General features: G+C 41.3%; 1 protein-coding gene across 1 annotated transcript; it reads right to left on the bottom strand.

The window, feature by feature from the left end:
• Positions 1-355: 355 nt before the first annotated feature.
• Positions 356-24,069, bottom strand: LOC124036112 (lysosome membrane protein 2-like). Its single transcript, XM_046350264.1, has 13 exons — positions 23,508-24,069; positions 15,442-15,599; positions 14,983-15,130; positions 13,642-13,836; positions 12,312-12,403; positions 11,856-11,975; positions 11,201-11,379; positions 9,526-9,644; positions 8,532-8,605; positions 8,359-8,410; positions 7,979-8,131; positions 7,096-7,143; positions 356-4,382 (listed from the first exon to the last, which is right to left on the bottom strand). The coding sequence occupies exons 1-13, from the start codon at positions 23,628-23,630 to the stop codon at positions 4,245-4,247; spliced, it is 1,599 nt and encodes a 532-aa protein (XP_046206220.1). The 5' UTR covers positions 23,631-24,069; the 3' UTR covers positions 356-4,244.

Raw genomic sequence — 24,069 nt, 5'->3', positions numbered from 1 at the left:
GATAAGTTAAAGCTATAGTTTGTGACCATTTCTTATAGTTAGGATAAGCTGCACAAAGCTCTCCTAAATCCTCAATAACTGAAAGCAGATTCTAAACATACTATGTGAAGGCACCAATTAATACCATGAGCAGAACATAAAGTTTAACAACTAGTCTTAATTCAAAGTCTTAATTCATCAGGATGGTAAGTTGGTGGTTGAAGATTTCCCTCTAGTGGTGTGGGGGCTGTGCTTTGGCAAAGTGGGTGGGGTTATATCCTTCCTGTTTGGCCCTGTCCGGGGGTGTCCTCGGAAGTTAAAACAGTATTTCATGGTAATGTTGGTATCGTGTTAAAAGCAAAACACAGCCATCAACTGTATTCTTTGCTACTTTATTCTTTTTTGGCAAATACACTAAAAATGTTTACAAAAGCATTGTATAAACATTTGTGCAGTGTAAATTATCAAAACTAATGTATATTACATTTGAAATAGTTTTTCACCCAACATGACGATTGTCATTTTCAGCAGCAAAAAACTTAAACTCAGAAGTAACATTAAAATGTCTGTTAGATGGTGACTGAGACCTTTAGAAATGTACACAAAATGAAATGTGAAAATATATATACAGTTGCCACACTGCGTAACTAAATTGGTTACTTGAAAGCAATTTAAGGAAATAAAAGGATGGTATTACCATTTTTCCATGAAGGAGGGCTTCATTCATCTATGGGTTAGATTGCTTGTACACGACCCTTGTACCCATCCAGGCACTCTGGCAATCTACCTCCACATGCATACACATTATCAGCCTTCCAATTAAAAATCACTCCAGTTTGACAAAACAGTACATTGGCTGTACAAAAATGTCTACATAAGCTTATCATCCAACACACGCACGACCAACTAGGAATTCTCTCTAAGAACATTTGTGAGACAGAAAAATTCAATGTTCAACTGAAATGTGCTTGATGACCAAGTTGAATATTACTAAACAGAAGAAAAAAATTGAAGGAAATGAAAACGGGACCAAACAACAAAAAAACATACAAATTCAGAAAAACAAAGACAACATGGAACATATGGATACATAAATTGTGTCAGATTAAAAAAACATTTAATAAAATGTATTTTTACATAACATTATATTGTTGTGTCAATACATAAAACGTATTTTTTTATCCCGCACATTAGAGCAGCATTTGTGCATAACAAGCAATACAGATCGCCCCAGTCTCTTGATATTAACAATAGTTATGGAATTCTTGTCTTGTTGGGAAAAGACAACTCAAAACACTGTTGTAAATACACTGCAATTGGATCCTGGCACTGTTTTAGATGGCTTGCATCTGAAATGGCACCCTATTCCCTAAACCGTGCACTGCTTTTGGGCCCTGGCCTAAAATAGTGCACTGTATAAAAGGTATATGGTGCAATTACTATTAGGTAGGCGGTGGCACAACCGTTATCTCAGAGGAGAGTAGACAAGCTAGAACAGATCCATGTAGGTTATCTTTGGTCACGCACAGAGGAGCGAATGGACATGAATGATTGGGTACAAAGGTGAATGGGACTAGTCAGTCAGATAGTGTCTCAGGTAGGTGTGTGTGTGCGCGTGCATGCGCACTGTTAAGCATACAACACACATGGCTCTGGTTCAAGGTCTTATATGTTAAAGTTTTAAAAAAGGATAGTATGATATACTGTGATGATTATACAAGTACAGCCATGCTTGCACAATGCAATAATTGCCTGATAAGTACAGTAGGTTTCAAACTGAAAAGGCCTATTGTGAATTGGTTCTTGATATATAAAAGTCAGGACCAGTTTATCATAGTACAGCCCAAAGCCATGTCGGACAGACGTCCTTACTGGCACAACCAAACAAACTAATACTTGAACAACTCTCCTTCATTTGTTTACTAGAGTATCCATCTAGACCTCCAGAAATAGTTTCCAGTTTTAACAACCCAAGCCATCACCCACATAAACAAAATTCTCAATATGGACAATTCTTCAGCCACTGTCTGCCACAATGACAAGTGAGGTCAAGTCCTCATCAGTTAACATAAGTGGGGTTAAAAACCATTATACTTGATGTTACAATTTTGCTATCTATAGTTATCTGCTAATTCCAGTAAATGACAGCAAGTTTTGGCCATTGTATCCTGTGCTCAAATATTCTTAAACATTTAAGGAGTTCACAGACCAGACTTAACAATTCAGAAGAGTTGATCTCAGTTTGTTGGGACAACCCTAAACAGAATATGAGCATGGATGGTTTCTCCACAGAAAAATACAAGCCCATAGGTTATGGTAATTAATTGCAGCAATAATAGATAAAGAATAAAAATATTCTATCTACCTAAAAGCAAGTAACAAAGGCAAAGTGTCCATCTAGAATTACACCTCAGGAACCAATGAAAAACAACCCTGGGTCAAACCGCTGAAATACACCGAAGGACCATTGCACTTTACATAAGCCCAAAAAATACAGGGCAAGTTCTTTTTTTGGAAAGTGCAGGAATCACATTTTGAAGTTGACAGTATTATGGACTTAGTACATTTTTTCCAGAAGCGACTGCCAAAAGCCTTGACACGACAGAGACTAGTGACCGACGACAGCAACAACAAAAACACCACATCAAAACATACAGTAAGACAAATAGTGATTCAAGTGTCATGTTTGTCTGAATACCTGAAGCGCCTTGGCTAGCCAGTTGACTCTGTTCGACATAACATGCACAGCAGAAGCAGTGGGCAGGGCCTGACCGTTTATTCTAGAACTTAGTTGTTTTCTTTACAGGGCACCCATCGGTCTTCAAATCAAATCGTATACAAGCCCATTTGGCACATGTGACATGCGCCAAATACAACAGGTGTTGTATTACAGTGAAACGCCTACTTACGAGCCCTTTCCCAACAATGCAGTGTTAAAACACAAAACTCTAAATATAAGTACTATAATATGCTTCTAGCAGGGTACAGTCTATGTGAAGACCTGTTACCTTATAGAGGACTGTATTAGCAATCCAAATTGTGCTTATTCTAAGTATCAGTGCAGACCCACAACGTGGGTCGACACTCAAAATTAAAAAGTGTTTTAGGCACACCTTTGACTACTTGCTGGATGAGGTCAGAGGTAGCCTAACATTTCCCCATTACGCATGTACAACTAAGATATCCAGCTTTTTACCATATCCACATGAAGAATCAACACACTGAACAATTGTAAGGCAGAAAGTAGGTTCAAGTCTCCCTTGTAATGTAGGTTTTTCTTCCATTTTGAATATTAGATGAAGGTTTATGGTATATCTACTTCGGCTATAGGTACAATCCCCGAACACCACATAATGGGGAAAGCAGCTATCTACTAATGTCTTATCTTCTGAAGACTTTGACATGTCTTCAAAAAGGCTTCCAAAAATGTCAATGTAAAAAAAAAGAAAAGAAAAAAAAAGCTAAATCTCTCGGTTGTCATACTACACAGTGCCTGCATCAAGAAAAAGTAACGTATAGTCCAATCAAAACTGGACACTACAGTGTAAGACATGCACACACAGTCACAAATTCTGTTTGATGACAACTTGGGTATGATTGCTCAACATAATGAATAGTTTGGCTCAGTTCATTTCTTTTTTTCTTCTTTCCCTTCTATAGTTTTTTTTTCTACAAAACAGATATGGTAAGGAAGTACACAGTTTTGTTAGCAAACCCACATTCTGAGTCACTGAAAACCCAGTTACAGGGAGGGAGGGAATAGTACTGGTCATACTATTTAACTTAAGGAGCAAAGGTTTTAATCTGTTGGCTTGTTTCGGAGGTAACCTCACAAACACCGTTACAAAGAAATGTTAGAGGACCTTCTGATCTTCATTGTTCAGGTAAATACTACGGTCAGTCAGTGCTCTTTGCGCCCTGTTGGAAGGCTGATAGTGGTGCCTCAGTGGTTGTTAATCATTGAGAATACGGACTAATATTCTACTTCAAAGTGCAGAAAATACTCACAAAACCTATTGTCCTGGCTGAGATAACTAGTGTTGTGTCATGAAATCAGCGGTGAGCTCGACAGAAAAAAGACAAGTGACATTAGTAGTAGACCGGAGATGTTGTTTTGCACTATGGCAGGAAGAAAGGCCATGCTCAGCAGGAGAGTAGGACAGTCCCCAAAAGTGAAATCCCATGTCCGCACTGCAAAACCCTCCCTTGGTTATAATTCCGCGCCCAGGCTGCTCCACCTGCCCCTCCACACACTGCAGCCTCCATCAACACTTCTGGGCCTCCACAGGAGACATGGCGATGTAGGAGCCGTTCCTCATTGGCTGGTTGGTGTGGTTGTTTTCTGATGGTTCAACCTCTGGTTTGTCGCTGACTTGAGTGTAGGCAGTGTCGTCTTTTGCCGTCTGAAGAGGGAAAAACATTTTGTAAAGGTCATAATAATCCCACCATGAAAACAACAACCAGTTATATACTTATAACTAAATTGGAAATATTTTACACATGAAAATGAAATGTTTAATGCAATGTTATAGAATAAACTAATTGTGGATATATCATGAATTAATGTCACTGTACAAACCAACAAACCCAAAATATTTTTCAACTTAAAAGAACAAATATAATATGAAGCAGGAATGAGATAGATAGATATACACTGAACAAAAACAAATGCAACATGTAAAGTGTTGGTCCCATGTTTCATGAGCTGAAATAAAAGATCCCAGAAATGTTCCATACGCACAAAAAGCTTTTCTCTCAAATGTTGTGCTCAAATTTGTTTACGTCGCTGTTAATTAGCATTTCTCCTTCGCCAAGATAATCCATCCACCTGACAGGTGTGGCATATCAAGAAGCTGATTAAACAGCATCATTACACAGGTGCAGCTTGTGCTGGGGACAATAAAAGGCAGCTCTAAAATGTGCAGTTGTCACACAACACAATGCCACAGGTGACTGAAGTTGAGGGAGTGTGCAATTGGCATGCTGACTGCAGGAATGTCCACCAGGCTGTTGCCAGAGAATTGAATGTACATTTTTCTATCATAAACCACCTCCAATGTCATTTTAGAGAATTTGGCAGTATGTCCAACCAGCCTCACAACCATAGACCACATGTATGTTGTTGTGTGGGTGAGCGGTTTAATGATGTCAACGTTGTGAACAGAGTGGCCCATAGTGGTGTTATGGTACGAACACAACTGCATTTAATCAATGGCAATTTGAATGCACAGCGATACCATGACGAGATCCTGAGGCTCATTGTCATGCCATTCATCCACCACCATCACATGTTTCAGCATGATAATGCACGGCCCCATGTTGCAAGGATCTGTAGACAATTCCTGGAAACTGAAACCATCACAGTCCTTCCATGGCCAACATACACGTCAACTTGGCACAGCCATTGAAGAGGAGTGGGACAATATTCCACAGACCACAATTAGCAGCCTGAGCAACTCTATGCGAAGGAGATGTCGCGCTGCATGAAACAAAATTGTGGTCATCCCAGACAATGACTGGTTTTCTGATCCACACCCCTAACTTTTTAATTTTTTAAGTACTCTGATCAACAGATGCATCTGTAGACCGTCATGTGAAATCCATATTAAGGCATTATGTAATCATTTAAATTGACTGATTTCCTTATATGATCTGTAACAACTTGAAATTGTTGCAATTACTTAACAAAATTATAAATGCTAAATATAAACCATTTCTGTCATCTTTTATTTCAGCTCATGAAAAATGGGACCAACGCTTTACATTGTGTTGAGTTTATATTTTTGTTCAGTATATACACACACAAAGCATGTGGACACCCCCTCAAATTTGTGGATTGAGCTAAAATCAGCCACACCCGTTGCTGACAGGTATATAAAAATTGAGCACACAGCCATGCAAACCTCCATAGGCAAACATTAGCATAGAATGGGCTAACTAAAGAGCTCAGTGACTTTCAACGTGGCACCATCATAGGATGCCACCTTTCCAACAAGTCAAATTTCTGCCCTGCTGGAGCTGCCCCGGTCAACTGTAAGTGCGGTTATTGTGAAGTGGAAACATAGCGCACAAAAATAGTCTGTCCTCGATTGCAACACTCACTACACAGTTCCTAACTGCCTTCGGAAGCAACGTCAGCACAAGAACTGTTAGTCGGGAGCTTCAAATTAGTTTCCATGGCCGAGCAGCCTCACACAAGCCTACGATCACCATGAGCAATGCCAAGTGCTGGCTGGCGTGGTGTAAAGCTCACCGCCATTGGACTCTGGAGCAGAGGAAACACGTTCTCTGGAGTGATGAATCACACTTCACCATCTGGCAGTCCAACGGACAAATCTGGGTTCGGCAGATGCCAGGAAAACACTAGCTTCACGTGCTTCTACACCTGCATTGCTTGCTGTTTGGGGTTTTAGGCTGGGTTTCTGTACAGCACTTTGAGATATCAGCTGATGTACGAAGGGCTATATAAATACATTTGATTTGATTTAGCTGCCCCAATGCATAGTGCCAACTGTAAAGTTTGATGGAGGAGGAATAATGGTCTGGGACTGTCAGGGTTCGGGCCCCTTAGTTCCAGTGAAGGGAAATCTTAATGCTACAATGACATTCTAGACGATTCTGTGCGTCCAACTTTGTGGTAACAGTTTGGGGAAGGCCCTTTCCTGTTTCAGCATGACAACGCCCCCGTGCACAAAGCGATGTCCATTCAGAAATGGTTTGTCGAGATCGGTGTGGAATAACTTGACTGGCCTGCAGAGCCCTGACCTCAACCCCATGGAACACTTTTGGGATGAATTTTAATGCCGAATGTGAGCCAGGCCTAATCACCCAACATCAGTGCTCGACCTCACTAATGCTCGTGGCTGAATGGAAGTCCCCGCAGCAATGTTCCAACAGTGAAAAGGCTTCCCAGAAGAATGGAGGCTGTTTTATGGCAGCAAATGGGGGGGGGGGCCAACTCCATATAAATGACCATGATTTTGTAATGAGATGTTCGACGAACAGGTGTCCACATACTTGTGTGTAAAAATAATCCCTGAAGATAAGTTATAAGCAACAAGCAAGAATTGCTAACAACTCAAAGAAAATAGCAAACGAAGCAAAATTAAGACTTACAGTAAAAGAATGAAAAGCTTCAGTAAAATCAATACGTTTTACTTCATTCTAAAACAGAAAGGAAAAAAAGGGGGGGGGGTTACAGAAACGTTTTATCATAATACGTTAACTATACAGTTCTTTACAAAAGCTTTAATTGATAAAACAAGATTCATCTGAATACTTTAAAATACCAATTATGTCTGTTATGTGAACTCCTACTTTGTTCCTCAGCATGAACATGCCGGCAGGCCGATATCTGTTTTGTTGAACCACGTGGGGAAGATACTAAGATAACTCTTATCCGAGTCATGACTGATGGGTGGGGAATGGGGTCATGCACAAGGGGTCAGAACGACTAACCAAGACAAACACAGATAAGTGTTTAAAGTACACTGGCTAACCTACAGGATTACTAGAGTTCAGTGCCTGTACGTCACTGTAGACTGTCATCATTGTGACTTGTCTGCCAATGAGGAACTGCTCAATTCAGATGTATACTTCCTGTTCTGACCTCAGTGGTTTCAATTGTCAGAAAGGCCAGCCGGAATAACATTTGATACAGACATTACAGGAGGTAGGACATGCTGACCATGTGAGATTTATCATGTAAGTAGTTGGAGGTTACCCCCAGTCACCAGACCAGTGATGTTAATATAGAAGTATAAATGGTCTATAAACAGATAAACATTGAACAAAGCTAACATTAAACCTTTGTTGTGACATTACACCACTATAGACTAATAACCACTTATGGAATCCTTCACCACAACTGACATTGTGAGTGAAGTGCCCAATTGTAAATTAAAAATGTACAATTGACACTATATTTCAGAAGAAGCTAATGAATATTCTTGTTTGGGGTGTACTGGGAGTAAGTGCAGGGGTAGAGGGGAGGTCTTACCTTCTTCTGGCGAGACCTGCAGACCAGGAGGACGAAGACTACGAGCAGGATGGCGCCCATGCTCACGATGAGCAGAGGGAAGTTGGACACCAGGGTCACGATGAGCAGCAGGGTCCTCATCTGGGTAGCAGAGTCATCGTCGATAGTGGCCGTCTGGGGGAGGTCACTACGGTTATCAACCCGTCTTTACTATTTAATTAACTGGTGTGAGATGCTGCAAACCAGTTATTAACTACTCTTAATAATAGACCAGTAATAAAGGATTTTCTCAGGCAAAATTTTGAAACTTCATTTGACATTCCTAGGCTGCACGTGAGGCAGACTGAATTTCACAACATAATGGAGAGAGAGAGAGAGAGAGGGGAGGAGATATGTCTTACCTCATTGACAAACATGATAGGGAAAATTGTAACGTTTAGATGTTTGGTTTTGCTGAGGAAGAGAAAATGTAATGAGGACAAGGTTCAACAATGGGTCTTCTCATCCTTCATACGAATCGAGTGGGAAAAGAGCAGGCTTCAAAGTGTGTAAAACTGTTCTGGTCTTTACTTACGGAAAGCCTGGAACTCTGTTCAAAATTATATTGAGCTGGGCTCTCTTGCAGGCACGGATGGGGACCCCAGTGGTCTAGAAATACAAAATAAAATATTTAAAATGCAGTTACATCTTGTCCTTTCCGATATGGAGACAGCTTATTTTAATAATCCACGGGTACTTCATAAAACACACAAATGCAAAAAATGTCACATGGCTATTAAATACGGTCTATTTATAAATCCGATTGAGACCATGTAAACAGTATACACTCAGTGGCCAGTTTATTAGGTACACCAACCCGTTCATGAAAATGGTTCGCTCCTACACAGTGAGTCACATGGCCGTGGTTTGCTATGTAAAGCAGGCAGACAAGCATTCAGTTACTGTTTCGATTGAACGTTAGACTGGACAAAACGAGTAACCTAGGTGACTGAGCGTGGTATGGTCGTCGGTGCCAGGTGCACCAGTTCCAGTATCTCAGAAACGGACGGCCTCTTGGGGTTCTCACACACACGACAGTGTCTTGGGTTTACCGAGAATGGTGCAACAAGCAAAACACATCCAGTCAGCAGCAGTCCTGTGGGCAAAAACAGCTTGTTGATGAGAGAGGTCGAAGGAGAATGGCAAGAATCGTGTAAGCTAACAGGCGGGCCAAACAGGAACACAAATCCCAGTTCCTGTTGATGGTAAAGTCAGGATTTGGCGTAAGCAGCATGAGTCCATGGCCCCTTCCTGCCTAGTGTCAACGGTACAGACTGGTGGGAGTTGATGTGGGGAGTGTTCTCCTGGCACATGTTCGGTCCCTTGATACCAATTGAGCAAAGTTTGAACGCCACAGTGCATCTGAATATTGTTGCTGACCAGGTGCATCCCTTCATGGCTAAAAATGGGTCCGACCAGATACTAGATGGGTGTACCTAATAAACTGGCCACTGAGTTTAGGGACCATAACAAATCCCACATATTGGCCTTATGACATACATACATGTTAGATAAAATGTTTGACATACTGGATTAAGGTCAAGGTAAGTCTCATGCTCCTCCTTGTTGGGGCTCAGTCCTTCAACAGCATTAATGTACATGGCATCGGCCTGATAGAAGTGAGGGAATGACACCACGATAGGGGCACCTATGGAGAAGAGGAAGGAGATGGGGGAAAAACATGATTTAAAGGCCCAGTGCAGTCAAAAATGGTCTGTGTTTTATATACATCTCCACTCTGAGGTTGGAATAATACTATGAAATTGTGAAAATTATGATAATGCCCTTTAGTGTAAGAGCTGTCTGAAAAGAGCACCTGAAATTTCAGCCTGTTTTTGTTGGATGGAATTTTGGCCTGCCTGGTGACATCACCAGGTGCTAAATTTGTTAACAGACCAATAAGAGAGTTCCAAACCTCTCTACCAATAACAGCACCTTTTTTTTTCTTCTCCCCACTCAGACCACGACCAGACGGTCCTAGCAAAGAGGCTTTGCCAAGAGGCTATTTGTTTATTTTTTACCATTTTAATTTTTTTTTTAATCACAGTTATGTACTTAATTGTTACCCAGAAATGATTTGACATTGAGAAACTGCTGTATTGGACCTTAGAGTCAAAAATAAAACACGAGCAACCAATATGATAAAATAACCAATATCCTTCTCCTGGACTGCCATCAGGGAGGATTAAGCAAGTCAAATGTTTGAAAATTGGGGGTCTTAAAAGGAAATATCATGGACAGATGTGAGATATTGCTAATGTGTGCTATCTGGTATTATAACCCATGCATAGAGACAGCGGAACAGATAGCAAAAATATGTGTAGAGTTCTTCCTTGCCATTGGAAAGGCAGCCCATACCCGACAGGTTCTGATAAGCCATTGGAAAGGCAGCCCATACCCGACAGGTTCTGATAAGCCATTGGAAAGGCAGCCCATACCCGACAGGTTCTGATAAGCCATTGGAAAGGCAGCCCATACCCGACAGGTTCTGATAAGCCATTGGAAAGGCAGCCCATACCCGACAGGTTCTGATAAGCCATTGGAAAGACAGCCCATACCCGACAGGTTCTGATAAGCCATTGGAAAGGCAATGGCCACCCTCACTAAGGAATATGGAAACGACTCAAAACTGCAATATCTGACAAACTGAATTCAAACTGACAAAAGGAATTAACAAGGGCCGTAGTTCACTTCTAGGCCCGGAGATGACTCAGTCATAACAGCATCCAGGCTGTTGAACTTTCTCTGCTGCACCACACCGTGAATGCGGATGTTTAACACGCATACAGTACAGGACTTAAAAAGGCATCTACCCACGAGAATTAAGGGTTACAGCAGGGCATTTATATGCCATGTGTTTGTACATGGATTGTTTTAGGAGAGGAAATCATTTAGAGATTAGCCGTATCCTAACCCTGAAGTCCACAGCTATGCAGGCAATTCAAGTGTTTTATAGCCCTCATCCAGAGTTAATCATTCACCATCTACACCATTGTAAAATCTGGATAGTCAAACATGGGAAATTTCTGATATTTACTGCAGCTGGAAGCGCAGCTAGAACTGGACAGACTGGGGTATTCTTTTCAGTCCAAAACAATAGGTTATGTTGTTAGTCAACTCAAACAGTGGGTAAGTGGGGGGGGGGGGCGCACATGCTTTGTTATGCAAACCAGGGTTGCAACAGGGTGACGAATCGTCTCGTACCTTCTCGGCAAACACTGACTTTAAGCACCCCGGTGCCAAGGCAGTCCCCAGCTGGCACACAGAAGCCGGCGTTGGTAGGGTTCTCCTTAGGACTCTGCAGGACATCACGTGGAGGGGCGAAGCGGTAGGCTGGGATGCCCTTCACTTCCACATCCTCAACATAAGCCAGATGGATAGACCTAGAACACAGGGAGAAGTGGGGATAAGGATATGGACACAAGACGTGTAGTAGGACTTTCTCATTATGTCAAAATTATGGCAGGATTTTGAAACTCTTCATTCAGTTCTACATGTCATTTCCAGAGAAGAGTGTGAGGTCTCTGTGCTGAGCATTCGCTAACTATGAGAAGATAAAGTGCAACTGTTTTGACTGAGTCAAAGCTTCCTTTTCATATCATGTGCCGTTTTCCCAGTTTCTCCTCACGCATCGTGGTGTTGGTTGGGCCATGCTCAGCTCACACTTGTCACGCCCTGATCATGGGAAACGTCTTCTACAGTGGTTTATCAGTTTGATAGGGATACGAGTCTGTCGTTTCCAAGAATTCCTGGTTGTCACCTAAACCACAACCCCTCTTTGTACTTGCTACTTTGACTGTAAACAAAAAAATCATAGACTACCGATAATACAAGATTTGGAGATATGACTGTGACGTACCTGCAGAGGTCAGCAGCGAAGATGTACAGCAGCTCTTTCCTGGACAACAGAGGGTGGAACACACTGCCATCCGTGCCGTTTATCATGTTGCTCTGGTTAGAGGACCACCACGACATTTCACTGTTGATAGGGGAAAGGTAGGGGAAATGTTAGACATCAAGAGGACGCATTTGTCTACATAAGGTTATTCTAACATAACGGAACCAAATATTGATTCCATTTAAACTGCCTGGAAGCCATTAAACATTACATTTTGCAATCGGCTCTGTCATGACAGGGAGCAATTGGGAATAACCTTGGACTTTGAATACTTGAATTGGACAGATACCAAGTCATCCCTGTTCAATGAGTAAACCCAATGGCCGGGGCAAGGATCAAAAAAGCTAAATTATGACATGAGAAACTTTCTTGTTATCCATTAATCACAAGAGAAAAACAGAGGAAAAGGGTCCCTACGTCAGCCCGTTCCATGTGTCTATTCTGCCATATTCCATATAGTCCCGTTCGCCAGTCAGGAACACAAACTCTCCTTCGTCAGTTCCATTTTTCTGGGAGGATAGAGAGAGCAACAGTAGTTCAGTGAGACTGTCATATCAAAACAAATCCAACATCCAACAAACAGGGGGACAGCGGACAGGTACAGAATTAGAAACAGACAAACAAGCAGCGTTAAATTTAGAACATCTTCCTTTATTGCTGTTAAGTGAATTGGGAAGTCATTCCTGTGTTTAAAGTGGCTGGTTGTCGTTGTTGGAAATGTACTGATGAGGAATATTGTGCTCTAGAGGCTCAAATAAAAATGCCACTACTACTGTAGCCTGCCCATCCAGTTCTGTTTTCTCATAATACAGTTTTCTAGGGAGTAGGTTTGGGCGATGTACCGTTTATACCGGGGTATTTCTAAATACAGATGCTTTTCAATACCATTTTTAAAAAACGGGGCCGGGGGTGCTACGCCACTGCTTATAACTAGAATTATAACTATAAGAAATCTAAGATTTCTAAGTATGGAATGATTCACACCCGCATGTCAAATAAAATATATTCAGCTCAGGGCTCCAGTTTTGCATTTGATTTGCTAACTTGCTAGCTAAGTGGCTAGATGTCAAGATCAAGCTTCTTGGTTACAGCAGAGGCATTCTATCCCCTCCTGGATCAAGATCCCCATTGCCTAAATTGTTGTGTGCACTTCCAGTAATACCCCGGTATGGTAGAGAAACGATATGATAGTATGAAAATATGGATAGCGCCCAACCCTAATGGGCAACATTAAGACTCCGTAAGAGTGCCAAACTAATAAGAAGAAGTCCCTTCCAGATAAACGCGTTGAGATTTGAAAGTTTAGGTACAGGTCAAATTCTACTTGTCTACTTCTTTCTGGGATTTTCCAAATAATGCACTGAACTTGTTTATTAAATCGGACTGTTTGCTTTTTATTGCGTGAGGCAGAATAGCAGACAAGTCTCCAAAGCCCCAGAAAAAAAGAGGAACTAAGCAAGCTTCCTCAGCATATTGTCATTTTCACTCTCATCATGTGATGACCCCACAATACCTCATCCCCGTCTCTCAATCTCTACCAACAGCCGTCAGGTCCGATGACTACAGGATTTATCGAGCAATGTCAACACTTATATTAAAACCACAATTTCAAGACCGGCCATTAGCTAAGGCTATACCTTTAGTGAATGACTGGATTAACAAGGACCAGCTCTGAACTGTAATCTGAGTGAGCATATGGTTCATTACAGTATTTCAAGGTTTTTACTGAATACAAACAGTGCTTTACCTTCCACATCAGTCCAAACATCTCGTCCACCTCTGGCTTCATGGCGTGGATTTTGGAGAGCAGGGGATCCTTGAAGCCCCATAGCACCTCGTGAACGGTGCGGGTCATGAAGATTTCCACACCGATGGAGTTCATCCACATGGAGACGAAGGTGCGCAGCAGGAAAGAGTAGGAGTTCAGCTCGTTCATCACCGCCTGTCCAGGGAGAGGGGAGGAAACAGAGAAGGAGAGGGGGTTAGAGATCATAGGCACTATGCAACACAACCATCAGCAACATTTGTAAGTCCATAGCTTTTGTTGCCATCAGGTCTGGTCCTTGTCATTGGAAATTGGATGAAGTCCACAAAAATGTCTGTGATAAAGTAACAAGCTTATAGGAACAAGGAATACCTAGGATAGGATAAGTAATCCTTCTCACCCCCCCCCCCTTTTAAGATTTAGATGCACTATTGTAAAGTGACTGTTCCACTGGATGCCATAAGGTGAATGCACCAATTTGTAAGTCGCTCTGGATAAGAGCGTCTGCTAAATGACTTAAATGTAAATGTAGAATGTAAACAAGTCACCATGTCATAATACGGCGTTTAGCATAATGCTTGGAAAGTCTACTGGAATGATGCAGTAAAGCAGGGTTATCAAAATTTCATGGAGGCCCGAGTGTCTGGTTTTTGTTTTTTCCTTTAAATTAAGCCCTACACATCCTGGTGAGGGGAGTTCCTTTCTAATTAGTGACCTTAAGTCACCAATTAAGTACAAGGGAGGAGCGAAAACCCGCAAACACTCGGCCCTCAGTGGAATGAGTTTGATACTTCAGCAGTAAAGGAATGTCAGTACATTGTTATAGTGGCTATACTGAAACTCTCGAAAGGTTCAAGTTGACCAAAACAGCTGTGGAATGATTCACACCCTCATGTTTCTATGTGTTCTTAGAAAGGCGCTGCACCATAGTTTATAATAATGATTAGGTGGGTGTTTACATTTGTCCTATTTCACATACATACATGTGTGAATTGGAAATGTGTTTTTTGCATATCCCACTCTCCCCTTGAAGACCCTCTCGGAGAGTGGGGTCATGGCCAGGGATCAGCTATTATTGAATGCATCCCCAGAGACTTGCTCAAGGGCACACCGGCAGATTTGTTTTACCCAGTTGGCTCGGGATTCGAACCAGCAACCTTTCAGTTACTGACCCAGTGCTCTTAACCCCTAGTTAATCTGCGGCCCAACACACTGTATTGCGGATATACGATGTCAATGGCAGCTAAGATAAAGTGCATATGTGAAGACTACAAGTATGTAGAGGTAACAAGCAGAGACCAAGAGACACACACACTAACTCACCACAGCTGGGATGTTGACTGTCCTCAGAATGTCGACCTCTGGATTACCCCGGGACTTCTCTGGGACGAAGACAAAGCTTTTGGGGTTCAGGGCATAAACCTTGGTTCCGTTTTCGAGGAAAGTTACATTTTCCCTGGGTCTGTATTCCCTGTTATGGAAAGGTGTGAGTAGAAAGGTTGTCATTCCAAACAAATATCGTCCCCCCTCCCCCATATGACATTCCCAAGACTTGCGTCGCCAGCTTCCCATGATCAAACAAACCGATCATAAAACAAATACATAGTGGACCGAATCTGAACTTGAGATATACACACGAAAAACAAATATTAGCAATAACCTTTCATTGGTATCGATATAGGAGTTCCACTGAAGTCTGAGTTACGAGTGTTGATCTCAAGCCCTTTGTGAACTGAGGCCATCTCATTTGAAAGGAGAGCAGTGAGTGTGTTGTCAACCTACCTGTAAGTGTAAGGTCCAATCTGGGTGACAGCTGCTTTGCCCCCTGCTAAGAACACTTCAGGGTTGGTCACGTTGAAGAAGTAATACTCCATGTAGACTGGAGGCGGTGGGTTCTTCCACGACTCAAATACTCGGCTCGCCTCAGTCAAGGTCAATTCCTACAACAACAACAAAAAAAAAAAGAGAGCGAAATACAGTTAATGATGGAGGACAGACCAAAACAATGATATCTCCAAGCATAATTTGTTTACAGTAGTACATTCCAGAGGGATAGAAAGCTTTTTAGCCTAAAAATGCAATTTAAAACCATTTCATTTATTTCTAAACTAAGGATATTTCAAGCAATTACATTTTTGATTGCGGCAGCATCATCCACCAACAATCCTTCTCAGGTTATGCCAGGAGAGAGCACACACTGCAATTAATGTAGTGTACACCCTCTGCCAGCACACCAAAACAGGGTAAGGGGGGGGGGGTCCTTCACAGCTGAATAACTGTCAGTACAAGCAGAAAACCTGAGTGAAAACTGCCCAGGGGGAGTCTCTGTCGACTTCAGCAGGATGAGAAAGATTTGCATTTTGCTCAGGACAATCTTCAAAAAGCCTAAATTACTACCCACCATAGTGGCAGCATGACAGTTTGAATAGACAATATGGACTAGCATCACTGTCCTATTAGTCATCATCTGAATACAGGAAAGTGGTTAAAGTTAGCCATCATGCCTGGACTAGAAAAGACAGTAGCTTCAACAAGGTAATTCGACTGTAATTAAAACTAACGCAGTGACATTCAACACCTTGAATGAATGAAGCGTGTTGAAACATGGTTGTCAAATCTGAAAAGCAAATTACTGTTAAGCTGTCTGTTGATCCATAAAATACTGGTAAGTACTCGACGCCAAGAGCCTACCGTAAAGAGATATCTGTATTACTAACTTCAAGTGAGAAATTTCTCACTTCCCCCGTCCTTTATGTAAGGGGTTCCTGATTGCTTTCTCTGTCCTCTGAGTAAAGTGAGGTGTACTTGGGAAAGGCCTTTACCATTCACACAGCTCACTCAGCTGAAGTCTCAGAGAAGCTCAGCGAAGCTCGGTGATTGAAAGAGGATGTTTATTTTAAGGTGTGGCCCAACAGGGATGCACAAAAACTCTTGTTTCCTGTCAAGACTTTTGTGCAACCATGATATAAGATGGTAGAATGACTCATTACAATGGAGGTGCATACTCCCTATGGAGTCTTAAATGTTAGAACAGTATTTTGGCTCATACACACACATTCTGAGAAACACACACTATACAACTGGGCCAAAGGTCAGAACACCCTAGCTAGAGCATTGAACTGGGGGGCTTACTCCTCAGGGGCAAAACAGAAGCCTATTGCTTAATTTAGACTCCAGCCAGTTTTTAAACATGATCATAACTTCGAGCGGGCATATTGCAGCAGTGTAATAAGCTAGTTTCCAGCACAAGTCTTGTAAACGGGGTTCTAATAAAAAGTTAGGAGCACAACTAAGTATGCACGATATATTGGTGAACATATCGGAATCGGCTGATACGAGCTAAAAATGCCAACATCGGTATCGGCGCATCTAGTTTAACGCCGATGTTAAAAAACGATGTTAAAGCAACTGTGCATTCCTATATAAAGTAGGTACATGACGTAATGACGACGCGTAAAATGTTGCACTACATGTGCAGCACAGCATTCTTAACCGAGCCCACAATGTCTGCTGTGTGGATCAAGCAGTCAACAGTCATTTGAAAGAGTAATACTTTTTCAGCGAGACAACTTAAAGGTGAAATCCATTAATGCCAAGATAATGGAATTCATTGCCCTTGACAATCAACCGTTCTCTGTCGTGGGTGATGTTGGCTTTCACCGACTGGTCAAGCACCGGTAGTGTACACACACTACCAAGTGCTCTATTTTTCAGATGTTGCCCTACCGGAGTTACACAGTGAAAGCGTCACTGCTATTAGCTTCAAGACATACATACTATGGAACGCCATTTGGGTCTTTGGTGTCAAAAAGATACAGTGGCAGTCAAAGCTGTGCAAAAAAGTCGGCAATCAAGCAAACACCGGCTACGAATTATGAGTTTACAATACCGCGCTGGTAATAAAACATAATTTGTTTGACCACAACTTCTGTCGTAGCTATCTTTAGCTTGGTACCTAGCTAGCACCAATACAACCAGCCTGAAAACAAATGATCAGTAGAAACTGCAGTCATTTTCACTATTCTTATCAATGATTTAGGAATCATTGTGAGTAAGCATTAGCTAGGTTGTCACTTGTTGTTCGCCTATTGAAATTTAACTTAATTTAATTAAAAGAAATAGCCAGCTACTTAACCCTGTTGCCCAAAGCTAACGTTATAATCAGCCAGCTACCTTCATCTGGCTAGTGAAGCTCGACCGGACTGGGTTGTGTTGTGAAGCTAGCCACAATAAGGATTAGGCACAATAATGGAATTTGCGGTTTGCCTTCAAACTAAAAGTATGTCAATGACAGGTTTGCAAAAGAATACAAATAGTAGAATTATGTCATACATTTATTTTGAAGGCTAACTGCAAAGTCTACTATTGCGGCTAATACTTATTGTGGCTAGCTTCACATAGATAGGTCAGACCACCATTAATCAAATAAGAATAGTCTTATAAATTAGGGTTATTTTAGATGACGACACCTAGCTATAGAGTTAACTAGCTAATTTTTTTTAAATGAAATATTATATTTATATAAGTATTCAGACCCTTTACTCAGTACTTTGTTGATGCCTTTGGCAGCGATTACAGACTCAAGTCCTATTGGGTATGACGCTACAAGCTTGACACACCTGTATTTGAAGAGTTTCCTCCATTCTTCTCTGCAGATCCTCTCCAGCTCTGTCAGGTTGGTTGGGGAGCGTCGCTGCACAGCCATTTTCTGTTCTCTCCAGACAAGTTTGATCGGGTTCAAATCTGGGCTCTGGCTGGGCCACTCAAGGACATTCAGAGACTTGTCACGAAGCCACTTTTGTGTTGTCTTGGCTGTGTGCTTAGGGTCATTGTCCTGTTGGAAGGTGAACCTTCACCCCAGTCTGAGGTCCTGAGCGCTCTGGAGAAGGTTTTCGTCAAGGATCTCCTGACTAGTCTCCCCGTCCTTGCTGCTGAAAAACAGCCCCACAGCATGATGCTGCCACCACCATGCTTCACCGTAGGGATGGTGCCAGGTTTCTTTCAGAAGTGATTTAAACCAACAAGTTCAATCTTGGTTTCATCAGACCAGAGAATCTTGTTTCTCGTGGTCTGGGAGTCCTTTAGGTGCCTTTTGGCAAACTCCAAGCGGGCTGTCATGTGCCTTTTACTGAGGAGTGGCTTCCGTTTGGCCACTCACTGTACCATAAAATGCCTGATTGGTGGAGTGGTGGAGTGCTGCAGAGCTGGTTGTCCTTCTGGAAGGTTTTCCCCATCTCCACAGAGGAACTCTGGAGCTCTGTCAGAGTGACCATCAGGTTCTTGGTCACCTCGCTGACCAAGGCTCTTCCCCCCGATTGCCCAGTTTGGCCGGGCGGTCAGCTCTAGGAAGACTCTTGGTGGTTCTAAACTTCTTCAATTTAAGAATGATGGAGGTCACTGTGTGCTTGGTGACCTATACTGGAGACATTTTTTGGTACCCTTCCCTAGATCTGTGCCTCGACACAATCCTGTCTCGGCGCTCTACGGACAATTCTTTTGAACTCATGGCTTGGTTTTTCCTCTGACATGTAGTGTCAACTGTGAGACCTTATATGGATAGGTGTGTGCCTTTCCAAATCATGTCCAATCAATTAAATTTACCACAGGTGGACTCCAATCAAGTTGTAGTAACATCTCAAAGATGATCCATATAAACAGGTTGCACCCAAGCTCAATTTCAAATCTCATAGCAAAGGGTCTGAATACTTACGAAATTAAGTATTTGCAAAAAAAAATCTGAATCCGTTTTCGCTTAGTCATTATGGGGTATTGTGTGTAGATTGATTAGGGGGAAAAACTATAACCCATTTTAAAATAAGGCTGTATCATAACAAAATGTGTAAAAGGTCAAGGGGTCTGAATACTTCCCAAATGCACTGTATGTAGCATATTGGGTCTATATAAATTCTAGCTACTTTTTAAGCAAACGTTGTACTCTAGAAACTAATATTTAACCCTGTAGAAAAATTAGTTTACTATAAAAAGCTAAAATGTTGATACAAAAACAGGTCATTAAAATTAAAGTCATTTGTGGAATATCACATTTCTACATGGTGTAAAAGAGCAACCTATTGAGATTGATTACATTGAAAATTCTACACTGATGTTAACAGGGTAAAGTTTGAGTGACGACATGAGCTCTGTCATTCATTCAATGGTATTGTCATTAATCTTCTAAAGAAGCTATCCTTTTTGCTTTCCTTCTGTGCTGCCAAATGTTCAGATATACTGGTAAAGTAACCAGGTTGTTAGCTACAAAAGCTAGCTAATGAGGTAACATTACTGGACAAGTTGTAAACAAATGCCCATGAAGAACACTTGAGGTCTAGGGAAGAAAAAAAAAATCATATTTTGGAGGGTATTGTTGCCCTTTAAATTTCAATTGCACACCTCAAGAGGCTGGTGTTTGGCTGGCAGTGTTTCTGTACTGCATGCGCAATAGCAGAGTTTGTCAAACAAAAGACGACCCGATTGATACAGATCTTTATGATATAATCATTCAAAAAGGTAAGCCAACTTTGAAATTAACATTTAATTTGTTATGTTTTATGAGAAAGCCTTTAGAAATGACTGTTTCAGCATTGCTGAGGGGCTACACAAAGTGGCCAACAGAGGCATTCCCAAGCCATTACCCTCTTCAGAAAGTTACAAGAAATACAGTCAGTCTTTAATATCGAGGCTTTTGACTGAACAAATCTGCACTCACGTTTTTTTTTTCTCTCTAGGTCACTCAGAAACAACTGCACAGTGAAGCCTATCATTACAATAACTTTTATCTGGGGGGGTGGGGGGTCTTTCACTGGTACTCCCAAAATAAAACATCTCTGAGCATATATAACCAACATGGTCGCACTTTAGAGCCTTGAATGTGAATCAACTCTAATTGAATAATCAATGCTGTACAGCAAATTATGATTGCTATAGAGTCAAATATCACGTCGCATTAAGAAAAAATATCCAAGTTATTTAGGAACAAGCAACAAAGCCTATTTGATACTTTGAAGACATTTCCTTTTATTTTACAAGATCATTTGAGTCACCTGAATGGTGTGAATTAAAAAGTAAAGCCAAAGTAAGCTAGCTATTCCAATGCTGTGTGTTGATTGAATGCGTTTAAAGCCAAACACTGATTGCGTACAGGATATGAGAGAGTGAGGGAAACACTAACACCCAATTCAGTCATCAGCAGTGTTCTACCAAGTTTCCAAATTTCGCAATCAGTGAAGTTTGTTCTGTTTTCTAGATTAAACTGAGTCCCTTTCAAACAGATACAATTCAAGTGTGACAGTTTCTGTGTATACAACATTTGAACTAAAACCAAGGTCTAGATTAGAAGAATTCTTGTGTTTACCAACCTTGAAAAAGGAAGGCCACCTAAAGGCTTCCATAGACATCATGTCTACATCATTTATCTCTTAGAAATGCTTAAAGCCTTGATCTCACAAGCAAGCAGGGACAGAGGGTTGCGGTTGATCAATCTTATCATAAATCAAACTCACTATGTGCATGTAGTTGGTGGGTGGGTCACATGATGAGTGGTAAGGACATGAAAGCATAACAACTGTTAGGGTCACTCACAAATAAATTAAAATTTAAGCCAAAATATATGCAGGAGTTGTGGTTAGATAACTGTTCAAGATAATATAAAATTACATTCAGTGCCATATTTCTCTGGTTTTCCCCACCTATGAATTATGAAAGAAACCTGTTTGAATTAAAGTAAACAGGTTTGTCACCCATGAATTTGTTGTGAAGTTTTTTTTACTCTACCCTCCAAAATAGTTTGAGGAGCGGCAGAGGGTTTCTTCCTGGAAGAGCAGTCCTCTAGAAGAGCAGTCCTCTAGACCTAGATCAGGCCAGGGCTGAAACAACAAGTTAACAGATGACTGCTGTTTGACCAAAAAAATATCCAACCTCCAGGCCAAGGAGTCCGTCAGATTCCATACGTGAATTAAACACTCCTCTCCCATCCACGCCCTTTTACCAGAAGTCCTCTAGGTATGATACTGGGAAGTTGTTCTAAAAGTGCACCATGACATGAAACAACATCAGATCAGTTTTAGAAAAAGTACAGTTGTGGATGGACAGAACTTCTTTATTTCTTATTTCTCATTTATCTTTTCAGTCACCGGCAATGTCCACATACGACTCGGGCACTCTATTGAACGTAAAGCGCATGGTAGGCTGATATTTGATCATTTTTTGTTTGTTTCATTTCTTGATGTTATGTATTCTAGGTCTAGCATGCCACGACCATATCCGAAATAAACACAGAAGCGAATTTAACAACAGCAATTAAACTGTGGCAGGGAACATTGGGCTGTTTGTGTCTGTATACTCTCCCTGCCAGTTTGACATTTCTGCTGAGGTTCGCAGTTTCAGAAAAAGAAATTGAACCTGTTCAGATCTCCAGGACATTTTTGGGGGAGATTATTTTATAGTGTGGTATTCAACCTTGTCAGCAAATACGGGGAAGAATGAAATGCAAAGTATTCCAAAAGGAAGCTTGACTCCGAGCCTTCACGAGCTCTCTCCCTTCCCCCCACCAATGCGCACGCACGCACACGCCTCCCTGCCCTCCTCTGACGGGATTCCTACCCTACTACAACCCCTGACTGATAAACCCAATAAGCCACTTGGGAAGCTCATATAAAACTTTAAATCCCAAATCAATTATATTGTGAGACACACATGTAGATAAGATGAATACACTGCAGTTGAAGGTGCAGCAGTTCTAATTAAAATCGTCTGTATCGTGTATAATAAAGCTTGGCTAAGTATGATTTAAAAATGTTATTTATAGTGGGTTTATTGTACTGATGGAATAAAGCAGGTTGCTTGCTCTGAGAGCACCCATCCATGGTGATGGTCTTACCGCGACGCACTGTGACATGAGCATACCCCGCATTGTAAATCTGCCAGAGATTCCATCCCATATGCTACTACAATACACTGAGTTTACATGCAGAGCTGTTCAAGAGGTTTGAATCAATGTTGCGGATTATGAATGATAAAATGTTGCGATCCTACCACAAAAACCATCACTGGTTGGTGGTTAAAAAAATAATAATGCAGCACATAAATTGGCGACCTTGGAATGCATGGTGTTGCACTGACCCATGTTGGGTGGGCTAATGACTGGAGATGGGGATTGAGTGAACTCAATGCTGTAGCTAGCTAGCAAACATCACATTTAAAGTTCCAGCCTGGTCTCAGACTATACGTAACATAGTAAACCGGGACTCTGAAATTTGTATGATGTGTTACATTTGGTATGGTTACATAAGACAGAAGGTATAACTTCAATGTCTAGCAACCCAAAGGTTGCGTGTTCATATCTTATCACGAACAACTTTCCTACTACTTTTTAGCTACGTTGCAACTACTTGGAATGGGAGCAACCAAACTCCTAACCCCTAGCCTAGTTAACGTTAACCACCTTGACACCTAGCGAACATTAACCACAACAAACTAGAATTTGTAACATATACATTTTTGTACGAATTGTACGAATTGCAGTGTACCATATTGTACGAATTGCAATCCGTAACATATCGTACAAATTGTAATTCATAACATATCGTACAAATTGTAATTCATAACATATCGTACAAATTGTAATTCATAACATATCACACGAAATAATGATAAACTTCCATAAAGGCACGTTTACTATGTTACGTCTACTTCTGAGCCCAGGTTGAAAACTAGTAACGAGAAGGGATGGGAAATGTGACTCACCGTCTGCTGTTCAGTGCAAAGACAACAGACGTTAACAAGTTAAAGCCACCAGACAACAAAAAAAACTATAAAATGCATGTTTGAAGTGGGAAAAAGTTACAACTCACCTTTTTAAGCCGATTGTAAATCATTGTTTGGAAGACTTGAGCCACGACCAATGCGATGCCCACTATCAGTAGATGGGCGCAGAGAATTCCAGTAGCGTAAATTGCACATGATCTCCGAGTCATGATGCTGGCCAGCTATCAAACTAGCTAATTTGGCAAATTTGAAATTATTTATAACACTAACGATAATACTGTCTGTAGGTTCTGATCTTTATTTTGACTTTCTTTCCTCGAAGATAGCTGCTACTTCTCACTTTGCCTCATACTCACTACAGACAACGCTTGAAATTAATATAAAATTGCTCGTTGATATGTAGCTATCTACTCGCAAACTGTCTTCGATAATAAGAAATACTTCTACTTAGTGCTGTCAAAAAAACTGTTATTCTGCCCATACAGTCGGTGCCTAACGGAAATCGACTGTGTTGTTCTGAGGCAGCGGGAGAAATAGCAGCTCACAGTGCAGAGGACGGGCAGGAAGACCTCCACTCCCTCCTTACCAGATTCAAATTAACTCGAACAAGGCGTCGTTTTGGTCTCTGGTGGGTGTGTTAAAATCAAT

This window comes from Oncorhynchus gorbuscha, linkage group LG05, assembly GCF_021184085.1.
Source record: "Oncorhynchus gorbuscha isolate QuinsamMale2020 ecotype Even-year linkage group LG05, OgorEven_v1.0, whole genome shotgun sequence".
Lineage (NCBI taxonomy): Eukaryota > Metazoa > Chordata > Actinopteri > Salmoniformes > Salmonidae > Oncorhynchus > Oncorhynchus gorbuscha.
Note: the sequence above shows the minus strand (reverse complement) of the source record. Positions and strands in the feature narration are given on the sequence as shown.

What these genes read in the sequence shown, in the direction of transcription:
- LOC124036112 (XM_046350264.1), bottom strand. Translation starts at nt 23,630, where the DNA reads ATGACTCGGAGATCATGTGCAATTTACGCTACTGGAATTCTCTGCGCC. An exon ending in CAGTCAACATCCCAGCTGTG is followed by an intron (nt 13,837 to 14,982) that starts GTGAGTTAGTGT and finishes CTCCCTGGACAG; the next exon opens with GCGGTGATGAACGAGCTGAA. An exon ending in AACAGAGTTCCAGGCTTTCC is followed by an intron (nt 8,411 to 8,531) that starts GTAAGTAAAGAC and finishes TCTCTTCCTCAG; the next exon opens with CAAAACCAAACATCTAAACG.